This window comes from Corvus kubaryi, unplaced genomic scaffold (genome assembly GCF_017639235.1).
Source record: "Corvus kubaryi isolate FWS band 111438036 unplaced genomic scaffold, C.kubaryi_AGA036_p1.0 37308, whole genome shotgun sequence".
Taxonomy (NCBI): Eukaryota; Metazoa; Chordata; class Aves; order Passeriformes; family Corvidae; genus Corvus; species Corvus kubaryi.
In genome coordinates, this window is record NW_024581096.1 from 13070284 (window position 1) to 13090552 (window position 20269).

At 39.9% G+C, this 20269-nt stretch overlaps 2 protein-coding genes across 4 annotated transcripts; one reads left to right on the plus strand and one right to left on the minus strand.

The window, feature by feature from the left end:
- Nucleotides 1-844: 844 nt before the first annotated feature.
- SUB1 (SUB1 regulator of transcription) lies at nt 845-16266 on the minus strand. Of its 2 annotated transcripts, none has more exons than XM_042028556.1 (5): nt 16166-16266; nt 14157-14229; nt 12687-12806; nt 6751-6859; nt 845-4040 (listed from the first exon to the last, which is right to left on the minus strand). In XM_042028556.1, the coding sequence occupies exons 2-5, from the start codon at nt 14226-14228 to the stop codon at nt 3961-3963; spliced, it is 381 nt and encodes a 126-aa protein (XP_041884490.1). In that variant the 5' UTR covers nt 14229; nt 16166-16266; the 3' UTR covers nt 845-3960. The 2 variants fall into 2 exon arrangements, with proteins under 2 accessions (XP_041884490.1, XP_041884491.1); XM_042028557.1 differs by lacking the exon at nt 16166-16266 and adding an exon at nt 15789-16022.
- LOC121664890 lies at nt 15243-20152 on the plus strand. Of its 2 annotated transcripts, none has more exons than XM_042028555.1 (2): nt 15243-15819; nt 19048-20152. In XM_042028555.1, the coding sequence occupies exons 1-2, from the start codon at nt 15318-15320 to the stop codon at nt 19071-19073; spliced, it is 528 nt and encodes a 175-aa protein (XP_041884489.1). In that variant the 5' UTR covers nt 15243-15317; the 3' UTR covers nt 19074-20152. The 2 variants fall into 2 exon arrangements, with proteins under 2 accessions (XP_041884489.1, XP_041884488.1); XM_042028554.1 differs by lacking the exon at nt 19048-20152 and adding an exon at nt 17073-17814.
- The last annotated feature ends 117 nt before the right edge of the window (nt 20153-20269 follow it).

Sequence of the window (20269 nt, forward strand, 5' to 3'; positions counted from 1 at the left end):
TGGTGGCATGTCCTTCTGCTCACATGATAGCAGAATTAAGCTACCCTGACAAACCATCATTAAGCCAAGGACCATTTATTTCAGTTCCTCAGCAGATGTTTTCACACACTTCTACGTAGCTACAACCAGAGGACATGCATCCTTGATTCACCACAAGACAGAGTGCCTACTGGAATGCTCTTCCATACACAGTCACCAGAGCTACAAAGAACCCCATAAGTAAGGGAAGTAAGTGAATGAAGATTAGGGAAGACATGATGACCCTCCATCAACCCCTCACTCCATTTCTTCCCTTAGAGCCAGAGTAATTTCTGTTTCAGTGGCTAGACTACTCAAAATTACTTCAAGAAAAGTCTGTTAGGTTCAGGGCTACAATCTACTAATTAATCCACACCCTACACATCAGTCACTTTTTGACAAGTATGTGAAAAACAAATATCCTTGCTAAAGAAGCCTATGCAGATATAACTGACCAATGACAATAAATGTGTGAGGTTTTTCTACCTCATCTGTGGCTACATTTATAGTCAAAGAGAAACTCCACTGAAAAAAGATAATCAGCCATTCTTGTAAGAGTAACAACTTACCAGGCACTTTCCTTCTATTTGATGCTTGAAAATGTGTTTGTATCCATTGCTTCAGTATTTACATGATAGTTGCCCTTTTTATCCTAGTGAAAAATTTCTATCCCTCTGGGCTACACCATCAGTTCCCCACCCACAACATAAACCAAATGTAAGATAATGAAGTTTTCAAATTTCCAAATTACAACTGTTGCAAGAAAGAAACAGCAGGTACCATAACATTATAGTCTAGCTAAATTTCTATTAAAAATAACACTATGTCAACAGAAGACTTTTTTTATTTCCAAGTGTTCAAATTGTTATTACACATATGCCGTTTAACTATTTTTTATTTGAACATTAAGGTAATTACAGTTGAAGGGCTCATATTTCCAGTGGCCTCTCTGCATTGGATGCCACCAGAGCTAAACATGAAACATTCCACATGGCTAACAATAAGACATTTGAGTTACCAGAATTACAATCGTCAATTTTTTTTTTTGCTAACAGATCACATACGTACATAACCAGGGCTATTTTCTTTAAAAGAAATATCAAAATTAGTACTGCATCTGTTTATTTTAAAGATGAACATCTCCACATACGAGCAACATGGTACATGACAGTTTGATTAACACACATATGGTACTTTGGCAGCTCTGTGATGTGTTTTTTCCCCTAAGCTCCACAGTAGGCTTAATTTATAAAACATATTGCTAATATGCCCTGCATAAACACCAAGAATCAAATGTATCTTTCATCACCTAAATGGGAGAGGGAGCAGCGCTTTTATCTCACATTAAACAGCCTCGTCATACATGCACAATTTTCATCCATGGACACTTCTACACACATCCTAGCTAACACTGTCTGCAAGAAAATAATCTTTATTCTAAAAAGATTTGAATTTTCTTCTCAAAAAAAACCCTACAGATGATCACATGACAAATCACTACCAGCTGTTTATTTCAAAATAATACTGAATGTGTCACATTTCTGTCGAGGTTACTTGCATATTACCATCTCACAAGTGTATCAGTCACCTGATCAACTCATCCCATTTTGAGTTCATTTGTGAAACTGACTTGTCTCTTTTGATACCTACTAATAACTCATAGTTCATGGTTAACAAATACTAATTTCTTTGAATACCTCTACCAGCAATTTCCACATGAAAACTAATCACTGTATTAAACTTTTTCACTTACTCTCCCCAAATTTTCCACCTTCCTGAACACAACTGACCTATTAGCACAGTAATCTAAGTGAGGACAATATTCCCTCCAATATAATCATGCACTGTTAAGTAGCCACTTGGAAGTTTTGAGGTAAAATGCATTAAATATGGTTGCAAAATTTCAGACTTGAAAGAACAAAATCACATTATATATATTGCAATAAAAAACATCTAGAACCTGTCTATAGTGATCTGAAGCAATTTATTTCACTCACTTATCTGTAAAATTTTAGCAGCTATTTCATATTCCTTCTATTTGGTCCAAATAGCCCTATATGTTGTTAAAGAGTCACTCAAAAAGGAATGTTGTGCCCAAAACCACATCTGCTACCACAAACATCTCTTCACCCTTTTATTCATCCTCAAGCAGTTCCTACAAATTTAAAATTTCTTGAGCTGTACAAAAACAGATCTTAATTTGTAATATGTCAACAATGGGTAAGTTAAAAAGAAGGTGAAGATATGTGACATACTTAAGTAATATGCACAATTTGATGAAGTCTCTCTTCCTCAGCCTTTAATACCTATTAGCATTGAATTATGAACTCTGCAGCACATAAACAAGACTGCATATGGCACTTACAATCCTGACTGCAATATAAACTGTATTAAAATGCTCCATAACTAAACAAACAGTAAATCCTGTTTATCTATACAAAGTTTAGAGACTATGTTATCATCAAATGGGAAAATTACACCCAAACTAATTAAGTTGGACATTCACTGGTCCTTTCTCATAAAGTTGTTTTATCTTCTTGCTTTGCTTAATTATGTCAGAAAATTAACTCCTCCAGCTCTGCTTCAGTTTCTTCCGTGTAGTTATTACGTGCCAGCCAACTTTGTTCTGGCACCATTAACTTTCACCCTGGTGTGCCCCTTACATCTCCAAGTTCTCCATCACATTCTCCTTTCTTCCTTCCATTGTTTGTGACTCAGTGTCACCAAGAAGCCCTTCCTCTAGGGCAGCACCTTGTGTAACAGAGCTTCCACAGGGCAGAGGCTTTTCTGTCCAGGAGGTACCAGGGCTGACCAGCCAAGCTTGCTGGGTCATGGTCCGCCGTGTACCGGGTAAGCTCCCTGTGCGCGCTAAGGGCCTTCTGTACAAAGATAAGCCAGCTGTGCACACGTAAGCCACAGGAAGCAACCCGAGTTCAATGGTCTGGGCAGGCAGAGTGGATGGGGCAGAAATATGACAGACAGACATTTTAGCTGCAGCAGTTTTAACCCTGTTTGATTGTTTAACTTGTGTTACAGTCTAATTTAAGCATCATTGTTTAAGCAATACTTCCAAATGAACAAAAATCCTGCAGACAGGTAAACCGCTCCTTTTTTATAGAATAACTGGTTAGTATGTGTTCCAGAATGAATTTAATGCAAACTTTGGAAAGTGTACTAACTAATAACCACATCTGGAGCCTTGAAATACTGTCTTACTCTGAGGTATATGTCTATTACTGTAGAAGTTATGCTTCACATCTAAAGTCCACGAAAAAGGCTACTTGTATTTTCTAGGTCAAGCAAGCAGTAGAAAAATGGGAAGAGAGAGCATGTGTTTTGTGTTCAAGTGTTACTGTTTAGCATAATCCTTCATGCAAGTAATGCAAAAAACGCTATATATTCAAGACTGCTTACATCTAAATAAATTGGGTAAATTAGCAAATACAGTATTGAAAATTATCTACAAAAATGTGTTTTTCCAAGTATTCACTGTTTGTATCAAGTCCTAAAGCAGAAAGCTGCAGGGCAATACCAAAGAAAATGCAATAGAAGTGAACTTGAGACATTTTAAGAAATCCCCTCAGAAAACAAATTCGTATTAACTGTAAACTAAACTGAAATACAACGACTAAAGCTATTAGGTGGCCTTATCAGCAAACACCTTCAATCAAAAGGCCATAAACAAGTATGCTTTACATATTACTTGATTTGTTTATTTTACACCATGGGGTGAAAGCAACACAACTCCTTTTAGTAAAGTATACACAAATAGCCTCACTCAGAATACACTTTTAATGCACATAAAAAAAGTATTCATCTTACAAATTGTTTTGCAATCCAAATATACAATAGCTTGGAAAACAATATTTTAGAAAACTAAAGCCAATGTAAAAAGACTGCTTAATACCACTAAATGATATAAGTTTTTGTATGGCTCTGTCTTTAGAGTTTTCTTACTGCATCATCAATATCAGAAATCTGTTCCTTCAGCTGGTTCCACTGTTCTGGATTTAAAGAAATACCTGAAAAGCATTAAAAATAAACACTTAAGACAAAAAGAAAATTGTGGTGCAGGATCTTGTGCAATAATTATAAAGGCTGCTTTCATATACACACAGTCTGTGTTATAATATTAATGCCTGAGATACTTCAACAATCATCTTAGTTACAAAGTGAAACTACCCACTTCCAACAGTTCAACTTAACTATAGGTTATCTCTAAACAAGTTTGCAAAGAAAATGTGTGTAACAAATAATTGTACAAGTACTAGACTAAACACAGGAAGTGAAATATAACTCTGGCCTTGACAGAAGGCAGTACAAACGCCATGGGTGATAAGCAAGAAATCACTGGCTACTAAAAGCTGCACCTATGCAGACAGGTCTGCTGTGCCTTTTTCAAGTACTGCAATTCTGGGAGGCTTTCCCCGCTTTTGTTTCTTAAAGCACTGTAAATAACACACGCTGTAAGTAACCTCTTGGAGAGACTCTGTATCACTTGCTAGCGCTCACAAACCAGCACTGAAGTTACTTTTTACTTCAAGTTCACTATAGTTTCTAGTGATATTCAACCAATAATCATTCAGTATCCCACAACCCATCACTTCAATTCTAAATGTGATCTCATCTTCCTCAAGCTTGAGTACAGGCACGTTTCATTTGTGCTTTTGGTCTACTCTATCTTACCCTACAATTTCCACACCCACTCTGTGAAAGAGCAGGCTCCCAGGGATACCTCCCATACTTTCTCCTGCCAAGCTGTTCCACTAGTTACTCCCACTCTCCCCTCCCAGTGATAGTTTTCCTTCATTGCTTTCTCCCTGAAGGTGGAGCAAGACCTGTAAACAGCTGAAACTTTGAATTCCACTTCTGGAGCTCATAGCCTTTTCTTTTCTTTTAGTATCAGTGTCTTACCAGAGCACCACCACAATTCTAAGCAGCAAGCAGTGTACATGGAGCTTCTCTAAGCAGTCTTCCACCAGTCTTTGGTGGGCAGGCCTCATCTGAAAACAGGTCAGGTGTACTAACCACTATTAGAGGATTAAATGTCATGAAGATGTCCCTCAACAACAGACCAGATGAACCACAAAAAGTTCAGATCTGCTGCTTGAGATACTAAGAGTAATTTAAACTGCTCGGTTTATTTTTGTTTTATTACAAATTTTTGACTGCTTATCCTGGTTTTAGGACAGCTAGATAAGCAGCTTATGACTGCATCAAGGAAATATTAGACTCCCATACTGTATCAGATTATTAATAATTTCATCACAATAAAGTTCAGACTCTTGCTGCATTGATAAACATTTCTATCTACATCATGCCATTTTTGTCACTTAGCCCACCCATCAAATCCCACTGTAGCTTGCCATTTGAAATTCCACCTTGAAACACAGAAGGTAAAGTCCTTAGAGGAACCTTTTTTGTTAATTAGCAACAACAAATCCAAAACAAGCAATTTTCCTGTAGAGCACCAGTGCATCTGTTCACGCAAACCTACTGTCAGTGGTTATTTAAGAAATGTTGAAAATGCTTCTCAAACTTTCTAAATGACTGTTTACTGAGTTGCTCCTGAACACACCAAAAGAATGCTACAAACCTTATGGTGATTGTACATTGAATTTCTTCAAACTCAGCAGCCTCCCAATACATAAGACTGGGGAAGGACTTTTTGCAACATCATGTAGTGACAGGGCAAGGGGGAATGGCTTCAAACTGAAGAGGGTAGATTTAGATTGGGCATTAGGAAGAAATTCTTTACTGTGAGTGTAGTGATGCACTGGCACAGGTTGCCCAGAGAAGCTGTGGATGCCCCATCCCTGGAAGTGTTCAAGGCCAGGCTGGATGGGGTCTCTGTGCAACCTGGTCTAGTGGGAGGTGTGCCTGCCCACAGCAGGGAGGGGGTTGAATGAGGTGATCTTCAAGGTCCCTTCCAAGAGAAACCATTCTGTGGTTCTGTGAATCCCCAGGGCAGAATGGTTCACACTTACCTTTCACTGATGCTATATGAAAACAGATAAAAAGTAGGCTTTTCAAAGAGAAGCAACATAACATTAAGCACAGCACTACTACTACAACTGTCCTGCAATCCCCATCTTGAGATGTGAAAGTTCTGAAAGTGGTTCACAGTGAAGCCCTGCCATGAGAAGCAGCTGTGCAACTAGAGGTACAGAGGCTTGTGCTGTGCTGCAGATTACTGACTTGGTACACTTGAGATATTCCACCCTCTACTAAAGTATTTTTAAACTTTTTTTTTCAAAATTAGTCACTTTAAATGTTTAGGTTGTTTTAAGCTAAAACTGAATAGGAACTGAAGGAAACGGTTGGTTTAACAAAACTAAAATCTTAGAAAAATTATTAAATATTTTCAGTTACAGTTTGAAATAATAAATCCAACCATAATAGAGGAAATTCTGTTAAACTAATCAAATGGGGGTGTGGGGGAAGTATGGCTATGGTATAAACATGTTTATAACTCCCCTACCAAATTTGCTTGTACTTGACACCTAGCTTTCCATAAATCATTGAGCAACTGTTTAGGAAAATGGACTCAGGCCAATAAATCCACTTAAGATTTTATCCGTGATCTACAGATAAAGCTAATTCTTTGCAAAAATATAAATGGTAAGGAAGTAAATATCACGTACCAACAAAGGAGAAAAACATGATATAGGAAGTTCTACTGCAAAGTACAGGCCATGTTTTAATACAAAGTAACATGAAACAGAACAATACCTTTTCTGCCAGGCTTCATTTCACCTTCTTGATCCATCCAATATTCTCTAATATCAATTAAGACTTTCCCTTTAAAGTCTCGAACACTGACATACCTCATTTTGCCAATCTGTCAAAACACATATAAAGGTCTTTTAGGTATTTTATGTATTAGAGCATTCACTTTCCCCAGCAGCATTAGACTCTTGACATGTGACACTGCAGCTTATTTTAGACACCACAGAAACAGCTAGATTAAAAGCTTAATTCAGAGTAGTCAGTAGGCTAATAAGTAATGACTTAAAACTGGCTGAGCAGGCAGTGCTCAATGCAAAAGTGGCCCTCCTAGAATAAAAATACCTGTATTCTTTACATGCTTGTTTCTTGCAAGTAATGAATTTACTGTTTTCTGAAAAAATATATTTCCTTTCTTTGCAACAGTTCTAAACAAAGAAGGAGAAAGGGAGCTCTACTCCCAAATCTACATTTTAGTCCATTCCACACGTACAGAAAGCAAATTAGATGTTCATGTGTGATACCTTCCCTTTTTTTTCCTTTAACACAGTAAATACAGATGCAAATGAACGTTACCCACCAACTGTCCCATGCCCTCTCCCAAGTCCTCATAGGTACATCACTGTACCAGGTGTTCAAAAACAGTCTAATCTTTTAAGTATACCAGCATATAGCACAGTATGAAATTGTGGAACTTGGATTTTGGAATGCCGTAGTTTTCAAACCAGTGTCGTAACTGAATTACATGGGCACCTCCTTTTTTGGGGGGGGTGGAGTGGGGGAAAAGTTGGGGAAGCATCATACCACCAACTATGCAATACACTACATATTTTGGCTTATTCAAGATCTTTCCAAATATGATTAAAAAAAAATCTATTTACATAAATTCCAAGTACAAGGTGAATTTGAGAACCAGAAATTAGATAATTAAAACATAACCAAATACAGTTTCTTGCAATTCTAAGAAATCCTTAGAATTCTGTATGCACCTCCTGGATACATTTTATAATGAAAGAACAGATTCTAAAGTAAACATTTTTAAAATAAAATACTTCTTCCTGGTAAAATGCTACCTTCCAATTTCAACTTCCTTTATCTCTGCATGTTCCATTTTGATATAATTTAAGGAGAGGCCAACACTTCTGGCACAAAAATTAGCATTAAGTCTGACCAGAAAGACTGAAGAACTCTCCAACCAACTACAATAATTCACAGATGTTTAAGTGTATTGCTCTTATTTCACAAAATAGATAGAAACATGAATACTTTGTTTGCTTAAATAAGTTTTTCTTCTTCTGCACATGCTATATGACATCTAAAATTGACTTAAAAACAAATAGGACATATTTAGATAACGTAAGTCTGAAGCAGTTTTCCTAGTTCAAATCATCCTTTAAAATTAGTAAGACATTACTGTTTATATGACAGTATTTTTAACTGATAAAATTACACAACAATTTTAAAATTCAAAAATAGAAGTATAATATTATGGCAGCTTAGCTCTTTCAGACCAAACGTGGTACCATGCCCAAGTCCATCTGCACTCCTGGCAAAGAATATCCTAAATAGCCAACATGAAGAACATTTCTTAGTTTTACCCTTTACGCTCCAGTAACTTTTAAGGTCACCTCCAGGAAAAGCTTCAAGCAGTAGCACTCTGCGGCACCTTTTTTTTTCCATGGCTATTGAAGAATATTAGTGCCTTGCCAAGTAACTCCAGATTTGTCGTAAGAAATAAAATCTAATTCAATATAGCAGATCACAGCTGCAAATACAGTAAAAGGGTTTAGAATGCAATTTCAAGGGTAAGAAAGACTCTATGTCTTAATTCAATTCCAGTAAGGTGAGGGGCAATAATGTAAAGTTCACATTCATTCAATCATTAAGCCTTAGATGGAAGTATTTCTCTATGTAAATGCTGAAACCAAGTTAGATTTCACATCATGTCTAGATTTCAGCTTAATATTCTTATTAAATTTCAGATATTTAGTTGAACTCTATGCAAAAGTTGCCACTACTAAAATTTTTAAATAGGCTTCTAAAGTACAGTTCCAACAAACATCTACAGTTAAAAACACACCAAAAAAATCTAGATTTAACTAGTTAAGTAAATTGATGTTTCTTGATATTTAGCTACCTGTAACTCTGGTACAGGTTCATTTCTGAACAATTTTTCTTCATGAAGCTGCTGATAATCCTAAGAGTAATTTCACTGATGGAAGGTATTTTTGTATCTCCATAAGCAGAGCAGCATACCAAAAGTTGCTGTATTGGGAAGAATCAATTTTCTTCACATTGGCTGATATGGGGCTGTGTTTTGGATTTGTCCTGAGCAGCGATGATAACACAGAGATGTTTTAGTTACTGCTGAGCAGAGCTTACACAGAGCCAAGGTCGTTTCTGCTTCTCACACTGCCACACTGGCAGGGAAGCTGGGGGTGCTTGGGGGATTGGGAGGAGGCACAGCTGGGAGAGGTGACCCCAACTGACCAAAGGGATGTTCCAGACCCTATGATACCGTGTTCAGTCTACAAAGTGGAGGGAAGAAGAGGAAAGGGGGCATGTTTGGCATGATGACATTTGTCTTATCAAGTCACTGTTACATGTGATGGGCCCTGCTCTCCTGGAGATGGCTGAACTCCTGCCTGCCCATGGGAAATGGGGAATTAACTCCTTATTTTGCTTTGCTTGCATGTGCAGCTCTTGCTTTCCCTAATAAACTGCCTTTATCTCAACCCTCGAGTTTTCCAGCTTTTACCCTTCCAGTTCTCTCCCCGATCCCACTGGTGGGGGTGTGAGTGAGTGGCTGCCTGGGGCTTGGCTGCTGGCTGGGATTAAACCACAAGTCATGACAATTTATAAGAGTACTTAGTGCAGTTCAGCCTTCACAGAGAAGTTCATACACTTTTTATTAAATACTATACATCCTTACATTATGCTACGCAATTGACTTACATAAATCAGAAGACATTAAAAACATTATTTCCAGGTTTCTGTTTCTTAGAATAAAAAGCACTCAACTGTGTCTCTGTTCATTTATAGATATGCAACTGATTTCCTGTGAGCTTCAGCAAGCACCTTCTTCATCCTTTTTCCTAAATCCAGTTTTTCTGGATTAAACACACAGTGCAAGCATAAACAGCAACAAACCCTCTCTCTTCCCTAGCCAATAACCATATGTAAAGCATTCGAAGGAGCACAAGACTCCTGTAAATAGTGAGATCTGCAACAAAGCAAATTGCAAAATGCATTGGTGACCACCTAAGTTTCATAATTAGTGTGCTAAACCAATCACAGTTTCAGAGCATCATAAATTTATGCTGACCTTCTTTCACGAGCCTATGATAAAGACACTGATAAATTACACTGGAAAAATCAACAAACTTATTTCTCACAAGCTAAATACCAAATATGGTCAAAACTCAAAAAAAATAAGGGCTTGCAAGGTGGACAGAATACGGAGATAACTTCTGAAGTAACAATTTCAGTTAAATGCATGATCATGCAGTGCGGTTCTGCTCTGGGTAGTCATTAATGCATCCTGACAAACCTTATCCAAATCAGGCACAGGTAGATGATACGATTAGTCAAACTAACCAAAGCACATGGTGCAGAGCTCAGGTTGGCTTGAAGCCAGAGACAGGAATCTAATGCATCAAGGCTAAACCCTTCCACATGAACACAAATAATGCCTGTCCTTAGGGCCTCGAGTAATACATCACATATGGGAGTAACATAAATTTCAGCATCCTAACAGCACACAGATCTGTTATCAAACTGCAGGGTACACTAGGTTGGTTCCCTATAAAACCTAGTAAGGCCAAGACATGTAAACATATAAACCTTGTCTCTTATATTGAATGAATTCTCTTCTACTTACATTAGCACTATTCTTTGTAAGTAGTTGCCAAAAAACCATTACACCAACCAACTCAAACAAAAATATAAAATGTACATATTTAGGAAAACGCTGAATCTTCTTAATACAACAGACACAATCAGCTCTATATTAAGGGAATCTGTATGCTTCAAGAACACAGCCTGAGGGTGTAGAACAAGAAGACTCTTGGTTTCACATCATTTGCAGCCACTCCCACACACAATATGGACACCATAGAACTTGTGACTATCCTATGAAGGCTTTACAACCTGATTTCCATCAGCTGAAGCCACACTTGTAAAGTTATACTGCAAAGCCACTTTCACATCAGAGATCATTTTACTGCCATGGGAGAGAAGGTCTCCAGAAAGGCGTTTCTAGTATCACTAAGCAGCCTAGAACAAACAAAACTGTATCTAAAAAATTAATGAGCCCTGGGTAGGGGGGCAGGAACCAGGAGTATCCTCAGACCTACTGTAGTTTTATTTCTATAATTAAGCATCTGCATGTTAGTTACTGCACAGAAGTTACGTAGAGTACAAAAACAGACAATGCTATACATAACAATGAATGATCTAAAAAATATTTTATTGTCTATTACTTAAAAGACAGGCACAGACTGGGTAACGCTGATATTTTAGGTCAAGGTGATATTCAAAGATCTGTATTCTACTCAACACCAGAAGAACCCTGTTCTTATCTGAGTAATAGGAGTCCTCTACTGTCTGTTTTTAGTAACTTTTTATTATCTTAGGTCGAAAAGGTTTCAGGAAACCAGAGCATGCATACTTTCATTTTTTATTTGAAAAGGTCTGGGTGTGTTTTTGCATCAGGGGAACACTAAAAATTTTAAGTTTTCTCCAAGACTGGAATTTCTGAACTTACTAAAACCATAGCAACTGGAATTTCTGAACTTACTACAAACATAGCATTAAGTTTATACATAGTTCTTTATTACAGAGTTCTACCTGCAGTTCACCTTGTAAGTTGTAGAATTCACTACTTCATTTTTCCTACAAGGTTCAAAGCATGCCCAAGCAGAACTAAAAATACTATAAACTTCCTTCAATACAGAAGTCCGAACATAGCATTCAAGTGAAGCTCTCCCTCCTGAACATAGGAGGAGAAGTAAGAATTGAGACATTAAAAATAACTGCCCTGTATCACAATATCAGTTAAGCAGGTCTTCTCTCTAGAGGAGACTTTTCTTCCCCTGTATTACTTCACACAGCTACAGCCGAGAACCATTTCATTTACATTACTCTGTGCTTGGGTCATCTCATTAGGCACCTTTCCCACACCTTTTTACAAACTTGAGAATCAAAGCCTCAAGAATTTAAGTTCCTTTCCAGCCAGCTAGTCAGAGACCTGTAACAGATCTTGATCCACACCCCCAATACAGCTAATTCTGAGCTGTGTATCAGCTCTCTCAGCACACACTGCTACTGCCTCAGCTAACCCCGGGAACTGCAATACCCTGAATTCACAAATGCATCTTTCCACTGAAAAACAGACATTCATCCCATCTTAAAAACAGGGCAATACCACAAGTTACTATCTTTATGGATGTTCAGTGATAAAACCCTACATCATAACATAAAGGAACAAACAAAACTTATTCCAAGATGCTGTCATAATACAGGAGGCCAAACTGCCCTTGACCTAGTTAAATAGGAACAAAGAGTCCACACTTTGGTTTCCAAGAACATTTTTTTCAGGAGCCCTAATTAAAAAAACATTTCCATGTAGAGACAAACCTGATCTAATATTTAAAGTATACTGATGGCAAGTGCTGTATTTACTGACAAAATGACTACCCAGAGCTACCAGGAACAAAGTCATGAGAATTAGATCAATTGATACCACTCAGATTCTTTTACTCTGTTGAAATCTGACCATGCTTTTCTGAGCATCTCATCTAAATGCCAGCATCATAACCCCTTCCAGAGATTCAGGAGGCCAAGCACTACACTGTTAAGAAATTCACATCACCTTGTAAAATTTATACAGCATACGATGTAACATGTTACCTTAACCACGTTTTATGAGTCATCAATTTTACCTGAAACATATTCTCATCTCTGTTACCACTTTGCTTAGAAGAAGCTGCACCTTTTGAACTTTCACCAGTCTTTTGTTTCTTTACAGTTTTTTCTGGAGTTACTTGCTTTTTCCGCTTTGCCTTGGAGCAAAATAAAAAAAGAAAAGCATGAGCCACAATCACTCTGTACGCTACAGGTAAGTTTACATTATATGTCACAGACTACTACCAAGCAATGCACTTTTCCACCTTCTTGCTGTGAAGGCAGGAATCTAACACTGTACATTTAGACTGGAGTTTTAAAAACTTCAAAATGAGCCTGATTCTGTTCTCAGTGAAGTTTACCATAATACTTTGGCATTAAAGAGAATTTAATCAGATCAAAATACATTTCAAAAATCCTTCTCTTTCTGCACAGTAACACTGTCAGTTCAGTAGTTTTACGAAAAACTTTAAGTCTGATGGAAATGGCATGTTCTTTTCCACTAAACTGACCAAAAAGTACAGAACAGCTTGCAACACCTCCAAAAAAAGAAAAAAACCGTAGATAAGATAATGAATGAAGGATCTGGAAACCACCTCTATCAGACAATTGTTTTTTTAATAAGCATCCAGTCACTGTACACAGCATGATAAATTATGCAACTTTTTAAAGGATTCAGACAGTATCACCTGTAAATCAGATTAACCAGAGAAGCTACAAAGCTACTATTTCTACTCACTTAGAAATAGGAGACCAAACCTCTTCATGCACTGTACTACATGAAAAGACCTGGTGTCCCTGTTACCACCTAGCACTTCTTAAAAAGATAAATTAACTAGTTTTTTCTGATTTTGTTCATAATGATTGGCACATCTGTGCAAACTTCTATCTTTAGTAACTATTAAAATTAAAGGGAAACATTCAATTTATAAATTTGAAACAGTCATCTTAAAACTTATCAACTCAAAGACATTCAGGTTGGCTCAGCTTTTAAGTGAGAACCTAGCAGATGATAAAACAGCAAATAAAAGAAGCAGAGAAAAAAATCCATGCAAACAAGATGAGCAAGCAACACAAGGAACACAGGGCAGATTTTTGTTATGGAGAAGTAACCAAATATTAAAATGGAAGTGTGTGGCTGTGGGCATGTTCCGAAAGTAAGTCCAAATTCTTCTTCGGAAGCCTTCAGAAGCTTGCCACAAAGCAGCAAAGAATTACTGGGAACTTGCAATTATCATATGGAATGGCATGAAGAAAACAAAATGCAACTGAAGAAGAAAACTTTTCTTCAGGGCAAAAATTATGCAATCCACCCAAACTTGGAAGGGGGGTTGTTTGGTTTTTGTTGTTGTAGTTGTTGAGGTGGGTGGGTGGAACAGAAAGTTCCTTAAAGTGTCTGATAAATCATATGGAATGACATGCATGTTGTGACATATGCTCACCTATTTCCTTAACCCCAGCCTGAAACAAAACAGTTAATACAGTAATGAACTGTATATAATGTTCACCTTTTTGTCAACTTCACTATCTGAATCACTGGCAGATGAGCTTGAAGATACAAGTTCCTTTGATTTAGGCATTCTGGGAAAAGAAAAATAACATGAGAACACTATATAAGGAATGACATTCCATTTTGGCTGGAAAGCAATCTTCAAACCTGTTTGTACTGGCTCATCTTCTTTAAGCCCTCCTAAAGACTTTCTTGCCTTTTCATTTAAGCTTTAATACACATTGTAGATGCAGTATCAAGCATTTTTTCCTCATATATATATATATATCTTCCCCTTTTTTGCTGCAGCTGCATTGAAACACGTTTAGGGCACATTAAATGCAGCGGTTTGGCTTCTGAACTGTTTACAGCAGAACGACTTCTCACAATTTTCATATATCCCCAGACACAGCAAAACTCACAACATAAAATACACAATGTAATACTGCCCTCCAGCTGAATCCTTTCTGTTAAATCCACAAATATGAATCATTAACACCCCAACAATACCTATACTCTGACATGGGTATTTCACCCAGGTGGATTTGCAAGCAACATGCTGCACAACTGTCACACACGTGACGCTCGAGCTTCCACCTATAATCTAACAGTCCAAAACACACCTCAGTTACAGTGAGCTACAGCACTGCAATTAGTATTTTTAACTGGCGTTTCAACACATCAGTCACTGGAGTCTATTAATTTGCCAGACAAGCAGACATTGAGCATTCCTTGAATGCGGGCTGCCAGGTGTCCTCGCACATCACCCTGGTATGCAAACATGTGGTTAGATATAGCGGTTACACATCTTCCCTGCTGCTAGAAACTCTTTGTAACAAATACACAGCTCATTTGTTTTTTCAGAATAAAATTAAGCATCCCTGAAAGTGTATAATACAAACTTCAGCTAGGAAAGGCCAAGATAATATTACAGAGTATCTCAGAGAAGAAAAAAGGAATAAGTGTGTACTTAAATGGGCAGTGAAAAAACACCCCCACGTATGCAAATGAAAAAAAACAACACAAAACAACCAAACCAGAGCCCCAATAATGCTAATAGATCGACGCGGTTCTAAAGTAGGGCAAAACCTGTGGTAATAGCTTGTAGCACAAGGACGGAAGCTGCAGCACGGCACAGGACACAGGGTGTGAAGGAAGCACACGCACTCCACGCTCTAGGATGGAGCAGAGGAGCGCTGGAATGGGACAATGTGAAAATGAGCAAACGGATGACACTGAGTTGGCGAGCCAAACGATGTTTCGCGGGGATGACCCCGGGGTCCGCGTAAGAAGGAGAAAGGGACAATATGGAGGAAGGTGTGGGCGGAAACTGGAGGAAAAAGGGATGTGGGGTGGTGGGTGCCCTCCGGGAGAGCCTGAGCGTGAGGAGACACCGCAGCGCCGGGGACGGGGCCGGGATGAGCCCGGCCAAGGAAAAGCGAGGGAAGGTAAGGAAAGGAAGACGAGCCCGGAACTCCAGGTAGGCGGATCCCAGCCGCCATTTTCCTCCCCTATTCCTCTTTTCCATGGCTTGTGTCGCCCCCCGAGAAAAACACTCGAGACCCCAACAAGGATGGGGGCGAGGGGGTGGGCGGGTGAGAACGCCCAAGTCTTCCCGGGGCAAGGCGGCGGCGAAGGGAATGCGGGTTACCGGTGGCAGGGCGGAGGAAAAGGACAGCAAGGTAACCAGCGGCCCAGGGGTCGCCGGCGGGCCGGGTCTGCTCCCGACGCGGGGGGGAAGCGCGGCCGGGCGCCATCTTCTCCCTCAATCAGGCTCTGTGCCCCCCAACATGGCAGCTCTCCCTCGGCAGCGGCGGCTCGCTCCTCCGCCCCACAGCGGGGTATGTCTCCCGCTGGGCACCGCGGGCACTCGAAGAACAAGAGGAAGCCTCGCCTCGGCGCCGCCCGGCTGCGGCTGTCCCGATCGGGCCGGGAGGTGCCGCGGCGGTGGCGGCGGGGGCCGTGGGAGGGGGCACGCCGGAGAAGATGGCGGCGTGGCAGGGGCGCGCGGGGGGACCCGGCACTCACGTCCTGCTCCGCGCGTGGCTCCTCTGCACCGCGACACAGACGGAACTGACGCGGCTCGGAACGCCCGCCCCGGGCCCCCCCGGGGGGGGGGGGGGGGCCCGGGGGGCAGCTTTAAAGGGGACGCGGCGCTTTGTCCCTTTCGTCGCCCGTTCCCGCCTCCTGTGAGGGGCGGGGGAGGGATCATAGTGCTGGAAAGGAGATTTTACAGGATCGCAGCAAATCCCAAGTTGGCAGAGACCCACAGGGAACATCGAATCGAACTCCTGGCCCTGCACAGGACACCCCAAGAGTAACACTATGTGTCTTGACAGCGTTGTCCTAACGCTTCTTGGTGCTGTGACCACCTCCCTGGGGAGCCTGTTCTAGTGCCCAACCACCTTCTGAGTGAAAAACCTTTTCCTGATATCCAGCTTAAATCTCCCCGTCATTGGCCACGAGAGTGAAGAGATCGGTGGTACCTGTCCGTCTGCTTCCCCTCGCGAGGAAGCTGTAGACTGCGATGGACATTAGGAAAAACTTCTTCACAGAAACGATTAGACATTGGAATGGGCTGCCCAGGGGGGTGGTGGAGTCACTGTCCCTGGAGGTGTTGAAGGAAAGACTGGACGTGGCACTTGGTGCTTGACGTGGTGGTGTTGAGTAAGTTGAACTCGATGCTCTCAGAGGTCTTTTACAAATTGATTCTGTGGTTCTCTGAAGTCTCCCCTTAGTCTTCTTCAGGCTGAAAAAAGCCCCTACAATAATTCATAAATAGGAGGGTTTTTTCACGCGCTGCAGCGGTTCCTCGATGCCGCTTGGAGCCGCCCGGGCAGCGGCGTGAGGCGGGGTGTGGCTGCTGCGAAACCGCGGCCCCGCCACACCTGGGGCGCCGCTCGGGAGCCCCTGATGGTTCCCCTTCTGCCAGCAGATCCCCCTTCCGCCACCGGTGACCCGGGTTTTCTTCTCTTACCGCGGGGCTTTGCAGCTGGGGACCATCAGAGCACCCGTCCGGGCAGGCATCTCGGGGCTGAAGCACCGCGGATGGAAGGTTAAAGCAGTCTCAGCACCTCTTTTAAACACTGTCTTTTTAAAAACTGTCCAAGCAAATAAAGAGCTTGAAAACATACTGTCAGTGTTGCTTTTTTCTGTAGCGTGTTCATAGGGTCATGCATCCCGAGCACCCTGCTGAAGAGGACTTGAAAAGGTTTAGTTCGCCTAAACGAGTTCTGCTTCTAAGACACAGCAAAATGGAAGGGAGACGAGGAAAGGGCCCTCTGCCCCCAGTTTTGTAAGAGGCAACTTTTAGCAGCCTTTGCAGACTGCAGCAGGCCAGGCATGCTGTCAGAGCACAAAGTGGCTTCATGTTTTGTCTTCTGTGCTACCTATTTCAGCCTTTCAGTTGATGATGGGAGTTACATTAAAATACAGTCATAATTCACACAAAACTAACACGGCTTGTTCCTATTTGCTGGTCACAGTTCATGGCAATGGGTCATGTAGCTGTGTTCTGAGCAGTGACAGTTCTTCAGACACCCAGTACCAGTTTAGTACTTTTCTCTTTCCTACTAACGCTAGACTTATGCTTTTGCTACCATGTGAGTGCAAACTTTTTGTAAAAAGTGCAAGCAAACTGTAAGAAATAGGAAGTGGACTATAATCCCAATCCTAGCTTCCAGATAAAATTGGGGCAGGCAGAGTGAGGTAGTGGCTGATCGGCCTCCATCGTTTAAATAACAAGCACCTATTAATAAAGTGTTTAAAATAAGAAGTCTTTGGCTTTTTTAAATTGCAAAGATCTCTCTTTGTTAATATGGGCCAGAAGGGCAAACATGATGATTCAAGAGGGAATAATCCCCCAAATTCAGCAAGAGTAGCTGCACGTCCTAAGCAGTGTTTCTGAAAAAGTACTTAAAAGAGGTGGGCAAAGAGGTTTTTAGAGGGGATCCATGAGGTCCTTGGAGCCCCCATCATGAAGTAAACTGGCTTTTGGTGTGAGAAGTGGCTTTCACTTCTTCACTTTAATAGCAGGAAAACAGGAAGGAAATACCAGAAATAGGAAGTGTACTCATCTAAATAATCCTTGGTAACTTGCAGTTTCACAGTGTCATGTAGGTCGCAGAATGAAAAGAAAAATAGAAAAATATACAATTCTTACTACATGTCTGATCTTTGGAAGATAAAAATATGGTTGTTTATACAAGAATCAAAGCACAGTAAATCATATGCAGGCAATAGAGTAATTATCACCACTGCACAAACACCAGGCTTGTCAAGCCACGTAATTGTGGAAGATGAACAGATGGTATTGTAATACTTAATGCTTAACTCCAACAACAACAAAAAAAAAAAAACTATTCCACACAAGATCACTTCCAAATATGTAATATTAATCTGTAAGAAAACATAGTTACTCTTTCCAACTAATTTTCACTAACTTTTCATATTAGAAGTATAATGATAGTTTAGGTGTTTGTAATCCCTGTATGCTTTGCTTTTTTACAGTTCAACACTTGGTACACAAAGAGTGCTCAGGTTTTAATCAAATCATCAAGGAATTGTTTATTAAAATCAACAATTCTTTATGCATTTTTAATCAAGTCTTTCAGCCTTGACATAAGTCAAACTGACTAAAACAAACATTTTATGCTGGCTCTTAATGGGTTAATTTCTCCCACCTGCAGCATTTCCTCCAAAGCAAGCACCAAATTTATTTTTACAGCTGAATTCCTAAATTACAGGTCAGTGAGGGTAAAGGAAGGTTTGCTGCAACTGGGGATTTCATGTTCTGCTTTTTAATAATGATACATTTCTTTGAGAAATATTCTGGTTATTGAGCATAGTGGCTGTTAGAGCTTTTGGTGAATTACCCTCACTGTATTTTATTTTATTTTATTTTATTTTAGTTAGAAAAGAAGAAAGAAGCTACTAAGAAAAAAATGCTGGCTTTAGAACAGTGGGAAAGGAGCCATGATTCTTCCAAGGTAAATCTGTTGTTACCTTCTGAGTGAGTCATCTATCCCCCCAAGGGGTATACTTCACTTTCTAAGCTCTTAAAATAGACTTTTGTAATGGGTTTGTTCCTTCATCAGACACTTTCCTTCTGTAGCTGCCTTAAAAGGGCTTAAATTCTTCTAGTTACTGCCTGATTGCCTCATTTCATATCCCACATGTCTTTGGCAGAGAAGAATATTGAAGCATTACTTTTTTCTTCAGTAACAGATTTTAGCATGCAGATTTGAATGGGAATGCTGAAAAATACATGCTCGTGCTTCTGATTACATAGCAATTACTAACTGCAAAGGATGACTTCTCTGGTTAGAAATAATAGATCTAGTAGGAAAAGCATTTTGGGGAAAACCTAAGTAGGACAGCTTTTAAAGCTTTGTGTTCTGTGCTTACTAGTTTAAAAGGTGGAAGAAGAAATCTGCAGTGAAAGGGGAAGTTAGCTTATATTATTGACAGTCGTTTTATTAAAGTGTCAGAAAAGAAAGAGTAAGGGATGCTACCGCATAGGGTTTTGCTTGTGGGACTGGAACTGGTTTGTTTCTCATGTGTATCATGTAATTTGAGTTTGCATGAATATTTGCATAACTTTCTATTATGTTTGGGAAGTGGTTTTTTTTATGTTGCAATTTAGTAACTTAAACCATAATAACTTCCATCTGTGGTTTAATAAATTACTTTTATATTTTTTAATATGTCTGTTGTTATGGTCGCTGTACAGTGTTTAAACCCTGTTGCTAAAAGTACCACTTTTTTGCTTTAATAGTTCGAAAATGTGGGGTCTTTGTCTTTACTGCTTAAAAAATGTAATATCACTTTAAAATAAGAAGGTTCATAAGCTGGTGAATGTCTTGTCTCTCTAGCTATCTGAAATAATTTCCAGCTGAGAAGATAGAACTGGACTCCATATGCTGATTGTAATTCTTTTTCTATCTAGAGCACTTACAAAGAGAGCACTAAGTATTAAACTACCTTTTCAGGAAATAAAAGAGCAGCTTTTGTTAACATGGTCTGTGCTGTGTTGGAAAGCTTTAACCTTCTGCTGCGTGGCCCTGCCCTCTGGTGGGCACGCAAAGGCTGGCTGAGAGCCTGCTTTTACGTAAACTGGAAGGTTGCCTCCAA